The following is a 16,505-nucleotide window of genomic DNA, read 5'->3' on the forward strand; positions in this document are numbered from 1 at the left end:
GATTATCTGGGTGCAGGTGCTCATGCCTGTAATCAGTCTTAGCTACTCAGGAAGCTGAAATCTGAGGATCACTGTATGAAGGCAGAAGGGTGGAAAGTCTGATTTTTTTTTCTCTTTTTAAATTAAAAAAATTTTATTTTATTTTTTACAGTTTCATATGTTAGGCCATGGGTACATTTCTTGTACTATTTGTTAACTCCTCTCTCATTCTCTCCTCCCCCTTTTCCCTTTCCCTCTCCCCCCATGAGCTGTTCAGTTCGTTTACACCAAATAGTTTTGCAAGTATTGCTTTTGGAGTCGTTTGTCTTTTTATCCTTTGTCTCTCGATTTTGATATTCCCTTTCACTTCCCTAGTTCTAATACCAGTATATACAGTATTTAGGGTACTCAGATGAGATGCAGTGATATTGCGGGTACATAGCGCGGGTACAACCACAGGAAGGGGATACAAGAGGATCATCAAAAAAGGAAGTTACGGTTTCACATGGCATGTTGAAAATAATTACAACAGTGATATAACACTCATTTCCATAACATGGAGTTCATTTCACTTAGCATCATCTTATGTGTTCATAAGGGCATAGCTCTTGGGCTCTTGTGATCCTCAGCTATGACTAGCCTAAACCTGTGCTAATTATTCCCTATGAGGGAGACCATAGAGTCCATGTTTCTTTGGGTCTGGCTCACTTAGTATAATTTTTTTTTCCAAGTCCTTCCATTTCCTTACAAATGGGGCAATGTCATTCTTTCTGATAGAGGCATAAAATTCCATTGTGTATATGTTCCACATTTTCCTGATCCATTCGTCTACTGAGGGGCATCTGGGTTGGTTCCATATTTTAGCTATGACAAATTGTGATGCGATGAACATTGTTGTGCTGGTGGCTTTAGTGTGTTCTTGTTTGTAGTCTTTTGGGTTGATGTCCAAAAGTGGGGCTGATGGGTCATAGGGGAGCTCTATGTTTAGCCTTCTGAGGAATCTCCATACTGCTTTCCAGAGTGGCTGAACCAGTTTACATTCTCACCAACAATGAATTCTCACCTTTTGGCCACATCCCCTCCAACATTTGTTATTGTTAGTTTTCTTGATAAAGGACATTCTTACTGGGGTGAGGTAGAATCTCAATGTTGTTTTGATTTGCATTTCTTTTATGGCCAGTGATGTAGAGCACTTTTTCATATGTCTCTTGGTCATTCTCATTTCATCAGAGAAGTCTCTTTTTAAGGCTTTAGCCCACTTGTTGAGGGGGCTGTTGGTTCTTTGCAGTGTTGCTTTGGAGGAATTTAATTTTTTTAGTTCTGCATATATTTTAGATAGGAGGCCTTTTCCGTTGTATGGCCAGTAAATATCTTTTTCAAATCTGTGGGCTTTCTGTTTATCTTGCGAGCTATGTCCTTTGCCCTGCAGAAGCTCTGCAGTTTGATGCAGTCCCATTTGTCCAACCTTTCTTTGATTTGTAGCATTTCTGGGCCTTTATTAAGGAAGTTTCATCCTGTGCCAAGGAGCCCAAGTGTTTGTCCTACTCCTTCTTGTAGTGTTTTCAGGGTATCTGTTTTTATTTCAAGATCTTTGATCAATTTGGAATTGACTTTGGTGTAGGGTGATATATAAGGATCTAGTTTTAGTTTGTTGCAGGTGTTGAACCAGTTTTGCCAGCACCATTTGTTAAAGAGGCTATCTTTCTTCCATCCTATTTTTTTGGCTGCTTTATCAAAGATTAAATAGGCATAGTTCTGCAGGTTCATTTCTCGGTCTTCAGTTCTGTTCCATTGGTCTTCAGGCCTGTTCCTGTGCCAATACCAAGCTGTTTTGTTGTTTGTTTGTTTTTTTATCACTATAGCTTTATAATACAGCTTGAAGTTTGGTATTGTAATTCCTCCAGCACTGTTCTTTCTGCTTAGGATTGTTTGTGCTATTCTGGGTCTTTTATTGTACCATATGACTTTATGGATTGCTTCCTCTATGTCATTAAAAAATGGTGTTGGGATATGAATGGGTATTGCATTGAATTTGTAGATAGCCTTTGGCAATATTGCCATTTTGATTATATTAATCCTCCCAATCCAGGAGCATGGGAGGTTTTTCCATTTCCTTAGTTCTGCCTTGATTTGTTTTTCATGTTTTTAAAGTTCTCATCATAGAGGTCTTTCACTTCTTTGGTTAAGATTATTCCTAGGAATTTTATGTTTTTGAGGATATTGCAAACGGAGTTGCTTTCCTGATTTTGGCCTCAGTCTTCGGGTCATTGGCATATATAAAGGCCATTGATTTTTGAGGGTTTATTTTATATCCTGCTACTTTGCCAAAGTTTTGGATCAGCTCTAGTAGCTTGGGAGTAGAGTCTATGGGGTTCTTTAGGTATAGGATCATGTCATCTGTAAAGAGAGAAAGTTTAACTTCATCTTTTCCTATTTGGATCCTCTTTATGTTTTCTTCTTGACTAATTGCTCTGGCTGGGAATTCTAGTACTATGTTGAAGAGGAGAGGAAAGAGCGGATATCCCTGTCTTGCTCTATGAAATTTTATTTCCAATAAAACACCAAAAAGCAGGAAGAGGTGCTAGCCTTGAGCAGAAAAAGCTAAAGGACAACACCTAGATCCAGTGCTCAAGCTCCAGTACTCACCCCTTCACACACACACAAAAGAGTACACGTGTGTGTGTGTGTGTGTGTGTGTCAGTCAGTAATGGGACTTGAACTGTGGGCGCAGGTACTGTCCTGATCTCTTCAGCTCAAGGCTAGTGCTCTACCACTTTAACCACAGCACCACTTCCAGCTTTCTGGTGGCTAACTGGAGATAAGTCTCATAGACTTTCCTGCCTGGGCTGGCTTTGAACCATGATCCTCAGATCTTAGCCTCCTGAGTAGCTAGGATTACAGGTGTGAGCCGCCACCACCCAGCTCACAAGTGTTTTGAAATGACCACTTAGAAGTTTTTGTAGATAGGGCTGGGAATATGGCTTAGCGGTAGAGTGCTCACCTTACATGCAAGAAGCCCTGGGTTCGACTCAAGTGGCACTGTGGCTCAAGTGGTAGAGAGCTAGCCTTGAGAAAAAAAAAAAGTCAGGGACAGTGCTCAGGCCCTGACCAAGCCGTTTTTGTAGATAAAATAAATGCAATATAACTTTGTGCCATTCCTGGTAGAATCCCTCATTGGTAGCCCAAATATAAACTTAGACAAAGTTTTTTTCTCTCTATTATTAGGGTTTCTTCATTTGAGCAATAGTCAGCTACTTCTTAGAAGTGGGCTGTGTAATTTTGTTATTTACAGCTTAAACGTAAGACACAGTGACTAAAAAAGGAAATAGCAAATACATGGTCCTGCTACCCTCAGAAGGTCATTCTGGGTATACATTTTCAATGTCCTGAGTGTCTTTCATCACCCACTTATCTTCAAATATATGTTCACCTAAACAGAGAGCTACTGAGTTCATCCTTTGTATGGGCAAGAAAATACTAAGAATCAATGTTTATATGATAGGAATGCAAAATTACATTTCACACTGGAAGTTTTATTTTTATTTATTTTTTGTCTTCTTGGGTCAGTCATAAGGCTTGAACTTGGGGCCTGGGTGCTGTTCCTGAACTCTTTTGCTCAAGACTGGGGCTCTACCCCTTTGAGCCACAGTGCCACTACTGGTTTTCTGGTGGTTGTATGGAGATGAGTCTCACATACTTTCCTGCTCTGAATTGTGATAATCAGATCTCAGCTTTCTGAGCAGTTAGGATTACAAGTATGAGCCACCACTGCCCAGCTCTGGAATATTTTAATTATAAGGAAATAACTTACTCTCACATTGCCTTTTCAAAAGAAACAAGTAAAATACACATTCAGAAGCTTTTCTCATTCTGATAAATAATAACAACGTGAAAAAGTGATATAGAAGGTATAACAGCTATTTTTTTTGTTCTGTAATATACAGGTTACTCTCCTCCTCACAGTATTTGGTGAAGATGATCAGTCTCAGGATGTTGTAAGATTGCATCAAGATATTAATGATTATAACCGGAGATTCTCAGGGCAGCCCAGATCTGTAAGTAATGTTATAGTGGTTTCAGACTGTGGGAGCTATTATACTTCTTTGAAAAGTGAAATGTACCAGCCAATATTCTCTGACTATGAAAAATATCATTATGTATGTTAGGCCAAGTTTTTTCCTTCATCATGGTCTAGGTTAGTAATGACTTACAGCTTTCCTAAGAGCCATAATAATTTTTCTTTCTCAAAATGCAAACAGACAGGGCCAGACACAGAGGATCACAGCTGTAATCCCAGCTATTCAGAAGGGGAGATTGAGAGGGTCATGGTTTGAGGCCAAGTCATAATAAAGTTAAGACCCATTTTAAGCAATAAACCAAGTATAGCAGTCTATGTCTGTAATCCAAGCTACACAGAGGCATAGATAGGAGGATCACGGCCCAGGGATTGTTCTGGACACAAAAAAACCCACATGACCTCTTTTTTTTCCTAACAAGTATGAGACCTTGAGTTCAACCCCCAATACTGTTAATTATATGTATATATTATAATCTCCTAATATATGACATATTACCTATATCATATATTAATCTATTATCTATATTCTAGATTAACTATATTGTATGTCATGTATTATATTACAACATAGATTATGTATGATCTGAAATATATATCACATATTATATATTATAGTATGTAATACATATTATAGAAGGAAATAGAAATATTTTTACATTTATGATTCTAAATCAGTTTGTCTTAAGAGAAAGCTTAAAGACCAAACTTCGAAAGAAGTTTTTTTGTGAGTGTTGTTTGTAATTTAATTTTTAATTTAATCCTGTTTGAAAATGTTTTCTCAAATATCTCTTGATCTGGAATTTCCATTTCATCTTAGCTATCAGAACTGTGTGTGTGTGTGTGTGTGTGTGTGTGTGTGTACTGGGGCTTAACCCAGAAGCTTTCTCACTGAGTTTGTTTGTTCATGGCTGATGCTCTACCACTTAAGCTGCATCTCCAGTCCCAAATATCCTACTTTTAAAGCATACATTAAATCTATAGTTGAGCTCTCCTTTCCTACAAAAAATTCAATAAATTAAAAACTGTCACATTACACTGACTTATACTAGTTTTCACACAAATCTAACAAATGATTTTATACCTCAAAAAGTAGAATGTATCAAGAACAGGTTTTTATGGGAAGCCCATACTTTCTGAGCTTTGCCTGTCTATCATTCAGCAGACTTTTACAATAACTTCAAATTTAACATGGATAAGACTGAACACATTCCTTCTTTTATTGTTTATTGTTTTTGGTTTTTTGGGTGCCATTCCTGGGGCTTGAACTCAGAACCTGCCTCCTATCTGAGGTTTTGTGCTCAATGCTAGCACTCTGTCACTTGAGCTACAGCTCTACTTCTGGCTTTTGGGTGATTAAACAAGAGTCTCATGGACTTTCCTGCCCAGGCTGGCTTCAAATGGCTATCCTCAGATCTCAGCCTCCTAATAGGGTTATGGGTGTGAGCCACCAGCACCAGCAACTCATTCTTTCTTGATACATTCTTTTCTCAATCTTGATATCTTTTACCTAATCCCCTCATTTGTTATGAATAAGACCCACTATTTTTTTCTTTCATGGGTATCCTGCTTTTTTGTTGTTGTCTTGTGCCAGTATTAGAGCTTGAACTAAAAGTCTCTAGCTCTCATTTACCTGGAAAAAAAACTTCTTAAACTTTATTATTTTTATTGTTGTTATAAAGGTGATGTACAGAGGGACTGCCATTTCCTAAGTCAGACATTATACATTTCTTTTTGGACAATGTCACCCCTTCCTTAGTCTCTCCTAATTTTTCCTTCCCATTCCCACCCACAAGTTTGTATAGTTCATTTTCAACATGGTTTTTACTGAGTGCCACTGCTATATTTGTTCACCCTATATCCCTCCATTTTTGTCCCCCACTATTCCCTCAAAGAGGGAAAAACAAACAAGACAAAAAAGAAAAAAAAAAACCTTCTTGCTTCTATTTCCTGGAGTTCATTTTGATAAATCATTTTATATTATCAGAGGCACAGAGGCATTGCACCTTTGTGTTCCTCCCCTAATAGTGTCCTCTTTTGGTCTCACTGTGTATGAAGCCTTAGAGTCTTGTATAATTTATTGTGTATTTTAGATTTAGCTTCTGCATATCTCATTCAGCTTTTATGCTCAGTTGGTGCTTTACCACTGAACCAACCACACCTCCAGTCTGGCATTCTTACTAATGAATGGGGGAGAGAGAGAGTCTCAAGTACTTTTCATCCTGGCTGCCTCTGAGCACCAGTCCTTAGATCTCAGCCTCCAGAGTAACTAGGATTACAGAAATAAACCACCAGTGCCCAGTTTCTTGTCCTGTGGTGGTGGTTGTTCACAAAAATTCCTGTCTATTCTCAGTCATCATTACCATCAGACTAGGCCAATCCTCTGTTGTCTCCTCACTGCTACTTTGGAATAGTGTTCCCACTTCTTGCTGTGCTTTAATGAGCACTTTCTTCATCTGATCTTCCTCCCTATCCATTTTGATCTGGGTTCCTTTCCCATTTGCTGACCATGCTTCTGCTATATAACACATTCCACATTCTTCCCACCTTTAAGACTTTCTTTTCACATGGCATATCCTCTCTGTGGAATGTTTTGTTCCTCTGCTCTACATATAGTCTTGAAAATGATCCTCTGAGAGGCTTCCCCTAAACAACTCCTTCATACTATTTATCACAATAGTAGTCAAACCTCATTTATCTTCTTATAGAATAAGGCTTCAGAGGGTAAGGACCATGCTTATTTACTACTCTATCCCTAATGCTATATGCAATGCATATAGAACTGAAACTGAAACGGAAGCTGAAGCCGAGCATCAGAGGCTCACCCCTGTAATCTTAGCTACCCAGAAGGCTGAGATCTGAGATCGATGTTTGAAGCCAGCCTGGGCAGGAAAGTCCTTGAGACTCTTATCTCCAATTAATCACCAGAAAACCGGAAGTGGTGCTATGGCTCAAGATTGTAGAGTGCTAGTCTTGAGTACAAAAGCTCAGGACTGTGCTTAGGCCCTGAGTTCAAACCCCATAACTGACAAAAAAAAATAATAATTAAGCTGAGTCCCAGGACTGTAATCCTAGCTACTTAGAATGCTGAGACCACACTTTTAAACCACCTGAGCTGGAAAAGTCTTTAGACTCTTATCTCCAATTAAACACTGAAAAGCTGGAAGTGGAGCTGTGGCTCATGTGGTAAAGCACTAGCCTTAAGCAAAAATGCTCAGAGAAGGGCTGGGGATATGACCTAGTGGCAAGAGTGCTTGCCTCGTATACGTGAGGCCCTGGGTTCAATTCCCCAGCACCACATATACAGAAAACAGCCAGAAGTGGCGCTGTGGCTCAAGTGGCAGAGTGCTAGCCTTGAGCAAAAAGAAGCCAGGGACAGTGCTCAGGCCCTGAGTCCAAGCCCCAGGACTGGCCCCCCCCAAAAAAAATGCTCAGAGAAAGAGTCGAGGCTCTGAGTTCAAGCCCTGGGACTGGCACAAAAACAAACAAAGAATTGAAGCTATTCCTGGTGGCTCACACTTATAATCCTAGTGCTCAGGAGGCAGAGACTGGAAGATCTCAAGTTTGAAGCCAGCATGGTGACATAATAAGGCTTTTTAAAAAAAGTAAATAAACATGTGATTCTAGTGCTTCTACTCAAAAGGTATAATCTCCATTAAAAAACAAATGTGTGAGGCTGGGAATGAGGCTTAATGGTAGAGTGCTGTGATACTAAAAAAGATTTTTTATTTTTTATGACCAATTTTCCAAAATAAGTTGTAAGATTCTTACCTACAGAAGTTTTAAACGCTGTTTTCTCCTGACTTGCACAAGTCTTCATTTTTGTCTCCTTTTCTCTCTCAACATATTTGGCACTTGTTAAACAAAGTACATGCCAGAGTTAGATTTATGATTTTTATACAGATTGTTAAGAATAACTGACCCATAGACAGAGGGATAAAGATAAAACAAATGATTCACTAGAAGGAACCAGCTTCATTTCTGGGCTTTCTTAATTTATTATTGTTGGTTTGTGAGCTGGGATGGAACCTAGGGCCTTGGGTTTGCTAGGGAAACACTTTACCACTGAGCTACACTTTTAGCCCTTTAAAAAAATTTCATGGGCTTGGAATATGGCCTAGTGGTAGAGTGCTCACCTCATATACATGAAGCCCTGGGTTCAATTCCTCAGCACCACATAAATATAGAAAAGCCAGAAGTGGTGCTGTGGCTCAAGTGGTAGAGTGCTAGCCTTGAGCAAAAAGAAGCCAGGGACAGTGCTCCGGCCCTGAGTTCAAGCCCCAGGACTGGCAAAAATCAAAACAAAACAAAACAAATTTTCACTACAAGCCAGGGTCTTGATAAATTGCTGATGCTGGCCTTGCACTCATAATCTTCTAGCCTTAGTCTCTCAAAGCGTTGGAATTTGGGTGTGCATCTCTATACCTTAACACTCTTTTAATCTGCTATCATATTTATTGTCTCTTTAATGTTATCTTTCACATTGTCAGGCAATGTGAAAGTTTACGAGTACCTTTTATAAACAATTTCTTTTAGTTCCTTGTGATCTTTTTAGACAATTCAGTGTTCAATTACTGAATGCTCAGTAATTCTCTAGCACATTCAACAACTGTTCCTAGGATCACTTCATCTGATAAGTGATTTAAATCCAAATCCAGATCACCTGACTACAAAACTGAGGGCAAGCCTCCAACTTGATCATTGTGTGTTAGGTTCTTGGTTTATTTTAATAACTGAAAGGAAAGATAACTTGAGTTTGCACGACAGTTTGATACTTATCTGGAATGTTTAAGACCAGAAGTTTCAGATTTCAAAAGTGCTTTTGTTTTGTCGTGTGTGTGTTTGTGTGTTTGTGTGTGTGTGTGTGTGTGTGTGTGTGTGTGTGTGTGTGTATGCGTGCGTGTGCATGCCAGGCCCTTAACTCAAGCCCTGAACTCAGGGTCTGGGTGTTATTCTTGGACTTCTGGTGTTCAAGACTAGTGCTCTACCACTTGAGCCACAGCCCCACTTCTGGCCTTTTGATAGTTTAGTGGAGTCTCACAAAATTTTTCTGCCAGGGCTGGCTTCAAACTGTGATCCTCAGATCTCAGTCTTCTTAGTAAGTAGGATTATAAGTATGAGCCACCAGCACCTGACTCTTTCTGACAGTAAAATATTTGGATAGATTTTACAAAAAAGAACATCCCTAATCTAAAAAATACAAATTTTAAGTATTCTAAGATCCAAACTTTTTGAATGTTTGAGCACTTTAGATTTCAGAGCATTTCAAATTTTAAATTGCATAGAATATATCTATATTTTATTGTATGTTGACACATTAATTGCTTTCAAGTATCTGCAACATGATCTATTTTATAAGAATATAGTAAATGGCAAGAGCAAGGGAAGGGGTGACATTGTCCAAGAAGAAATGAACTCTTTACTTGACTTATGTCCTTCTGTAAATCAGCTTTATAGTAACAATACATTTTTTTTAAAAAAAGAACCTAGTAATTGAAGAACTATTTTAAAATAAAACACATAGTTGGGAAACACAGTGTTCAATCAATACAGGAGACTTCTTGATTCATCTTAACTAGGTTTGCACATTTTAAGAAAATTATAAATGTAGAAGATTTTTTATTATTACCTTTTAGTTGTAGACAAAGGATTTCATTGAAATTTCCGTAAATGCCAAGTACCCCAAACTTACCCTTTAACTCATTCTCCTTCAACCCAAACCATCTTAAAACAATTTCAACAAATTTCATTGTTCTGTTTACTTTCATGTATCCAAAGTTCTTTGGCCACATTCATTCACCCTCTCTTTTTTCTTTTTTTCTTTATTTTGGTTGGTCATAGGGTTTAAACTTCAGGCCTAGGCACTGTCCCTGAGCTCTGGCTCAAAGCTAGCACTCTACCACTTGAGCTACAGTGCCACTTTCAGTTGTGTAGTGGTTAGAGAAAAAACTCTCACAGACTTTCCTGCCTGGGGTTGGCTTTCGAACTGTGATCCTCAGATCTCAGCCTCCTGATTAGCTAGAATTGCAAGCATTGGCCACTGCTTCTCCCACTGGTACATGTCCCCAACAGTCTGTTTAATTGCCCTGTTATACCTTTTTCATCATTATTTTAGTGTATATTAATTATTAAAAGGTTTTTGCCATTGCATTTCATACATTAATGTTATATTTTAGTCATGATGACCTCTATTGCCTTTTCCCTCTAACCCCTTTCCGGCTATTGTACAATAGCTTTCAGCATGATTCCTTATGTCACCTGCATAAATTTACATTATTTTCAGTATGCCATATTAAGTACTAAGTGTTATTATTTGTTTTTTCTCCCACCAGATTATGGAAAGAATCATGGATCTTCCCACTTTACTGAGACATGCATTCAGAGAAATGTTTTCAGTTGGAGGTCTTTTCTGGATGTTCCGCATTAGGATAATACTTTGTTTAATGGGAGCTTTTTTCTACCTTATATCACCTTTAGACTTTGTACCTGAAGCCTTGTTTGGAATTCTAGGCTTTTTAGATGATTTCTTTGTCATTTTTTTGTTGCTTATCTATATTTCTATTATGTATCGAGAAGTAATAACACAAAGGCTAGCCAGATGAAAAAGTTTACTAGAATAACTGAAACTAATATGTAAAATCAAGCAAAAGGATTCATAGCAGTAGAAATCATCTAAATACTACCTTATAAGCTTAAAATATTGTATATAAACATTTGACAGATGCTTAGCAAAATATAACTGGAAATTTTACACTTTCAAGTTCTAATGTTAAGATCAGAATTATAATAATCTACAATTGTATCTCAATTCCATAATGTGTATAAAGTCCCTAGGAAAAAAAGGAATTGTATAAGAAGGGAAACTTTGATGTACTCTTCTCCCCCAAATTACTGAAGATGATACATTTTATGATAGTTAATGTATAGTCCATCCAAGTCATCCTCAGCATACCTATACAATAATATATTGTTTTGCAACTCATCTAAATATTTTGTTACAATAAAATACTGTACAATTTGGGGAAAAGTCAATGTTTCTTTTAGTACTTGGTTTTGTGCATTTAGAGCAGTTTTGCTTTTCCATTCGGGTATAATTCTTTGTTATCAGCTGACACTGAAAGAAGAAACATGAACTCTATATCTGTCTTCATATTCTGGCTACAGAACACTTCAGTGAACAGAAGAATTAACACTTATTTCCAAGCAGCACTCTTGACTTTGTTATGAAATTTAACCAAGAATTTGACCTTTCATAGGAACTCACATAAAAGTAACTTGTAAAGGGAAATTGTTTTAGGAACCTATGTAATACTGCAAACACATAGTAATTTAATGCTTTTTCAGGGAAACTACATCTTTAGCACCAAGGCCCTTAGGAAAGTACTAGGAACACTATTTTGATTTGACAAGTTACTGGTTAATTCTAGCAAAGGACAACGAACTTTTTGGTTAGCTGTCTGTTGTCTAAAAACTTTCATAACCCTGGCTTTATGAATCACAGTTCTACACTTCCAAATTAACTAAGAGAGTGGAGAACAACATAGAAAAATATTTCAGCTCAGTCATCAACTTGAAAAAGCTAAAATGATCAATTAATTGTTTTGCCAGATGGAAATGAATTTCCTATCTAAATTTATTTTCTGTGCATGTTTTCTGCTTCCAGTGTCACACTTCTGATTACAGTAATTTATTACAATACTTGTAATTGCTACTAATATATTCTTGTTGAGATGTGTTGTACAAATCTTGTAATATACAGAAACACTATATGATGTAGAGTCTTCCTAAACTGAAAAGGAAACATGCATTCAGAATTCTAGACCTGCTTTTTTGTCATCTTTATTGATCACTGATGATAAATGCAGAAGAGACCTGACAGTATTTAAAGGAAGTAGAGTTAATCAGTGTTTTAAACATCATAGTAATACTTCTGTGTCCAGAATTAGATCATATATATCAAAGGAACAACTTGGACTCATTTAAAATAACAATATTGTCATTCACAAATCAGATGGTCCTGGGCAGCTCTATGGAGAGGAAACAACTGCTCTACAACTCAACGAACCAGAACTGAGATTTCAGCTCCTACTTTTCTCAACATCTGAGTAAAACAAGGGCAGAAAGGACTTGTACTGATCCCTGTGGCTATTCAGATAACTACCTCACAGAGTTGGGGCAGCAGTGAGGAACCTTTCTTCTGTCTAGGGCCATATTTGTAAAATCATTCTCGGACTATACCACATTACCAATGCAGACTGTCCTATCAAGTACTGAATTATTTAGAAGGCCTTATATGGCCCTCAGGTCAGAGGTTCCTCACCCCTGCACAGAGAACCCAAGGCTTGGCTCAAACTTGGTGATTTAAGAGTTTGTCAAGTATCTCATTCTTTGGAATAAAAGTGGTATATGTAAAACTTTTTAAAATGTGTTATTTTGTGTATTTTTTATGCTGTTTAAAATTTAAGCTTTTTTTCCCTGCATATTTTTGTTTGTTATTGTTTGGTGTGCAAGTGCATACTAGTACTGTGGCCTGAATTCCACATTATGCTCTTTGGTTATCTTTTTCCTCAATGCTGACACTTTCCTACTGAATCACACCTCTACAACTGGCTTTTTGTGGGTAATTGGAGATAAAAGTCTCACAGATTTGGCTGCACTGGCTGGCCTCAAACAATCCTCAGATCTCAGCCTCCTAATTAGCTAGAATTACAGGAGTGAGCCACTTGGCTGGGTTCCACTGGGTTTATTTTTTTGATGATGGTACTGGGACTTGAACTCTGGGCCAAGGCACTTTCCTTTTGCTTAAGGCTGGTGGTCTACCACTTAAGTTACATTTCTTGTTCCAGCTTTTTGCTGGTTAACTGGAGAAAAAAACGTATCATAGACTTTCCTTCCCAGACTGGCTTCAGAAACAATCCTCAGTTCTTAGCTTCCTGAATAGCTAGTAATACAAGTGTGAACCACTGGCACCTGGCCTTCTACTGGGCTTTAAACTCAGAGCCTTGGGCTCATTAGGATGGCACTCTACACTCATCTCTGGCCCAAAATTTAGAACGTTTGAAATAGCATTGGTTATAACAGTCAGCGTGGCTTTAAAAAAAATCTCCTCTTCATTATAGCCCATACATAATTGTGTACATTTTATTTCTAAACATACACACTCCAGTATGGGGTATTATCCAAAAGTATATGTATTGCATTACAATGAACACTTTAATGCATTCAGTGTTAGTTTAGGGTATATATGTTTTCCCTTAATTACTGACCCCGAATTTAACTCTTGCATTAAGCCGCAGCTCAACTCTGTCTTTAAAATGGAATGCACAAAGGGAAATTTCTTCCCATTTCATTAAGTTAACTTTAAATTGATAGATAATTATACATGTTTATGGGTCATATGGTGATGTTTCAGTGTATTATGTATAAATCAGCTCAGGATATTGAGTTATCCCTTATCTAAAACTATTAATGCTTTGGGATGAAAACATTCAAAAGCTTCTCTTCTAGCTATTTTGACACATAATTAACTACAACTTGTGAGTAGGGATGGAAAGGAAAAAATAGGAGAAAGTGAGGGAAGGGGTAATATTGACCAAAAGGAAATGTTCTCATTACCTGACTTATGTAACTATAACCCCTCTGTACATCTCCTTTAGACTAACAATTTTAAAAAATTAAAATATTTGTTGAATTTTTTATTTTCTTTAAATATTTGTACAAACGGGTTCCAGTTTAACATGTCAGTTTATGAGTATAGTGCATCCTGATCAGTGTCGCTTTCCTCATCATTATTCCTCTTCCCATCTCTCCCAGTCCTATCCATCCCATCAAGTTACTTAATCCATTAAATACTTTGCTGCCCTGGCTAGCTGTGAACTTGATCCTCATATCTCAGCCTCCTGAGTAGCTAGGATTACAAATGTGAGCTACTGGTACCCAACAAGTTACCTTTACCTTTTGTTCAAAACTAGCACTCCACCACTTCAGCCACACTTCCAGCTTTTTGCTGATTAACTGGAGTTAAGAGTCACACAGACTTCTCTGCCCTGGCTGGCTTGAAACCATTATCCACAAAGCTCAGCCTCCTGAGTAACTATTATAGGAATGAGCTACTGCTATCTGAGTATAGTAAATGTTGATCAATGTCACCCCTTCCATCATTCTCCCCCAACTCTCCCAATCTCATCTATCCCCTCAAGTTACCTAGTTTATTCCACTGTTAACAAACATTTGGTTTGTCTCCAGCATTTTTAAAAATTCAATTGCCCATTTATTTTTGCTTAATTTTTTAGTTGTTATCCTAAAGGTGATGTCCAGAAGGATTACAATTACCTAAGTCAGGTAATAAGTGCATTTCTTCAATGTTACCCTTTCCCTGGCTCTCTTCCAGTTTTTCCCACCTGTTCCCATGGTGTGTATAGTGCTGCATTTGTTCACCTTTTGTCCCTCCATTTTTGTGCCCCTCCTTACCCTCCCAAAGACAGTTAAATGAACAAACAAGACAAAAAACCAACCAAACAAAACATCTTGTTTCCATTACTTGGATTTCATTTTGATAAATATTTTGTATGATCAGAGACACATGGGCACTATACCTTCGTGTTCCTCCCCTAAGAATATCCTCCTTTAGTCTCTCTGTGTGTGAATGCCGAAAGTCCTAAATAATTTATCATGCCAGGTGTCCATTATTTTTTAATTGACCAGAGAATCATAATCACTTAACAAGTACCAACAATATTTCCAACCTTAAGAAATGCTAAGAAGAAATGAGTAAGCTAGAAAGGAGGAAAACAGACAGTAAGTGCTGTTTGGTTTGCTTGTCTCAGTCCACTCTAGCCACATTAAGCTCTGTCATTTGTTAGACAGACCAAGAACACTGAGACTCAGGGGGCTCTACCTTAGCCACATACCTCCAATTCTAAGTTTCTTCCCCCAGATACCTTCAGAGTTAACTCTAACCAAGTCCAAATCTTAGCTTGTCACTTCCTCTATTAGTGTAATCCTGTCCATTATTACTGAAAACTGCCACTTCCTCTCCCTCCATGCGACACATTTCACTCATTAAGGTATTATGTAATCACTGTTTTGGTCTGTTTATTCTTATCCCCACTAGAATTTTAACTCCCTTAAGGCAGAACATTGTCCTGTTCACTAATGTATCCCAAGTGACCAGAATTGTGCATAAACACGTGTCCAATAAATATTAACTCTGTTGAAGAGTAAAAAATGGCAGTGATCTCTAAGTATTTTTACATCAATCTGTTATCATATTCCACAACATTGCACAGTGAACAACAGAGAGATTATTAGTTGTCTTTTTTTTTTTTGCCAGCCCTGGGGCTTGAACTCAGGGCCTGAACACTGTCCCTGGCTTGTTTTTGCTCAAGACTAACTCTACCACTTGCGCCACAGCACCACTTCCAGTTTTTTCTGTTTATGTGGTGCTGAGAAATTGAACCTAGGACTTCATGCATGCAAGTCAAGTACTAATAATCCTGAAAATACTAGTAACAAACCACGATTCTGGTATTGTGTTGAGAGGTATAGCTTTGAAACTTTTAGATAGTTTTCTTGAGTCTTTTGACTCAACTGACTGATTGTGGAATTAAGGACCACATCTCAATTTTGATTAAGACACACAGAAAGCACAATATGGCTCACAATTGGGCAAAAACTCACTGGAACAGGAGGTGCCTTAGTTGAGGAGAATGGAGAAAGAAGATAAGGAAAGCTTTTTAGCAAAGACAACACTTAGGCTATATCTTAAGGATGGACAGGCAATTCAGAATGTCATTTCAGGTGAATGGGAATTTCAGATCAAGTTAAACTGCCGGGTTATAAATTACACAAACTGGGCTGGGAATGTGGCTTAGCATGCAAGAAGCCCTGGGTTCAATTCCTCAGCACCACATAAACAGAAAGAGCTGAAAGTAGTGATGTGGCGCAAGAGGTGGAGTGCTGACTTTGAGCAAAGAGAAGCCAGGGAGAGAGTTCTCAGCCTCAGGCCCGGCAAAAAAAATATAAATAAATAAATAAAATATATATAAATTACACATACTTTAAGCCTACCTTCTAAGACATAAAGGGACAAGCGCAAGAACAAGTAGGGGAGATGAACACAAACGTAATGAAACTGATAGAAAACACAGTATCTTTGTGTGTGTGCGTATGTGTGTGTGCGCGCGCGCCCAGTGCTTGGACCTCAATTCAGGGCCTCTCTAGTTCTGCTTTTTGCTGTATCTTTGCCTGGGCTGGTATTGAACCTCAATATTCAGATCTCTGTCCTTATCTACTAGGCTTAGAGGTGGGAACACAGTGCCTATCTTTGTACCTTCTTTCACTGTTAAAAAAATAAAAGTATCTGTCATCTGTGGGCTCTCGGGGGCTTTAGATGCCTGAAGACACACATAACAAATACAGATCAACAGTCTGGAGATGTAGTCCACAGCTT

At 38.0% G+C, this 16,505-nt stretch overlaps 1 protein-coding gene across 3 annotated transcripts in view; it reads left to right on the forward strand.

Annotated features, from left to right (window-relative positions):
- The window catches only part of Rnf170 (ring finger protein 170), a 30,621-nt gene extending 19,547 nt beyond the window's left edge, over positions 1 to 11,074 (forward strand). For all 3 annotated transcript variants that reach the window (XM_048330493.1, XM_048330494.1, XM_048330492.1), the window contains 2 exons: positions 3,924 to 4,034; positions 10,387 to 11,074. In XM_048330493.1, the coding sequence (XP_048186450.1) occupies positions 3,924 to 4,034; positions 10,387 to 10,656 (381 nt within the window). In that variant the 3' untranslated portion in view covers positions 10,657 to 11,074. The remainder of the gene's footprint in view (positions 1 to 3,923; positions 4,035 to 10,386) is intronic.
- The last annotated feature ends 5,431 nt before the right edge of the window (positions 11,075 to 16,505 follow it).

This window comes from Perognathus longimembris, chromosome 21, assembly GCF_023159225.1.
Source record: "Perognathus longimembris pacificus isolate PPM17 chromosome 21, ASM2315922v1, whole genome shotgun sequence".
NCBI lineage: Eukaryota > Metazoa > Chordata > Mammalia > Rodentia > Heteromyidae > Perognathus > Perognathus longimembris.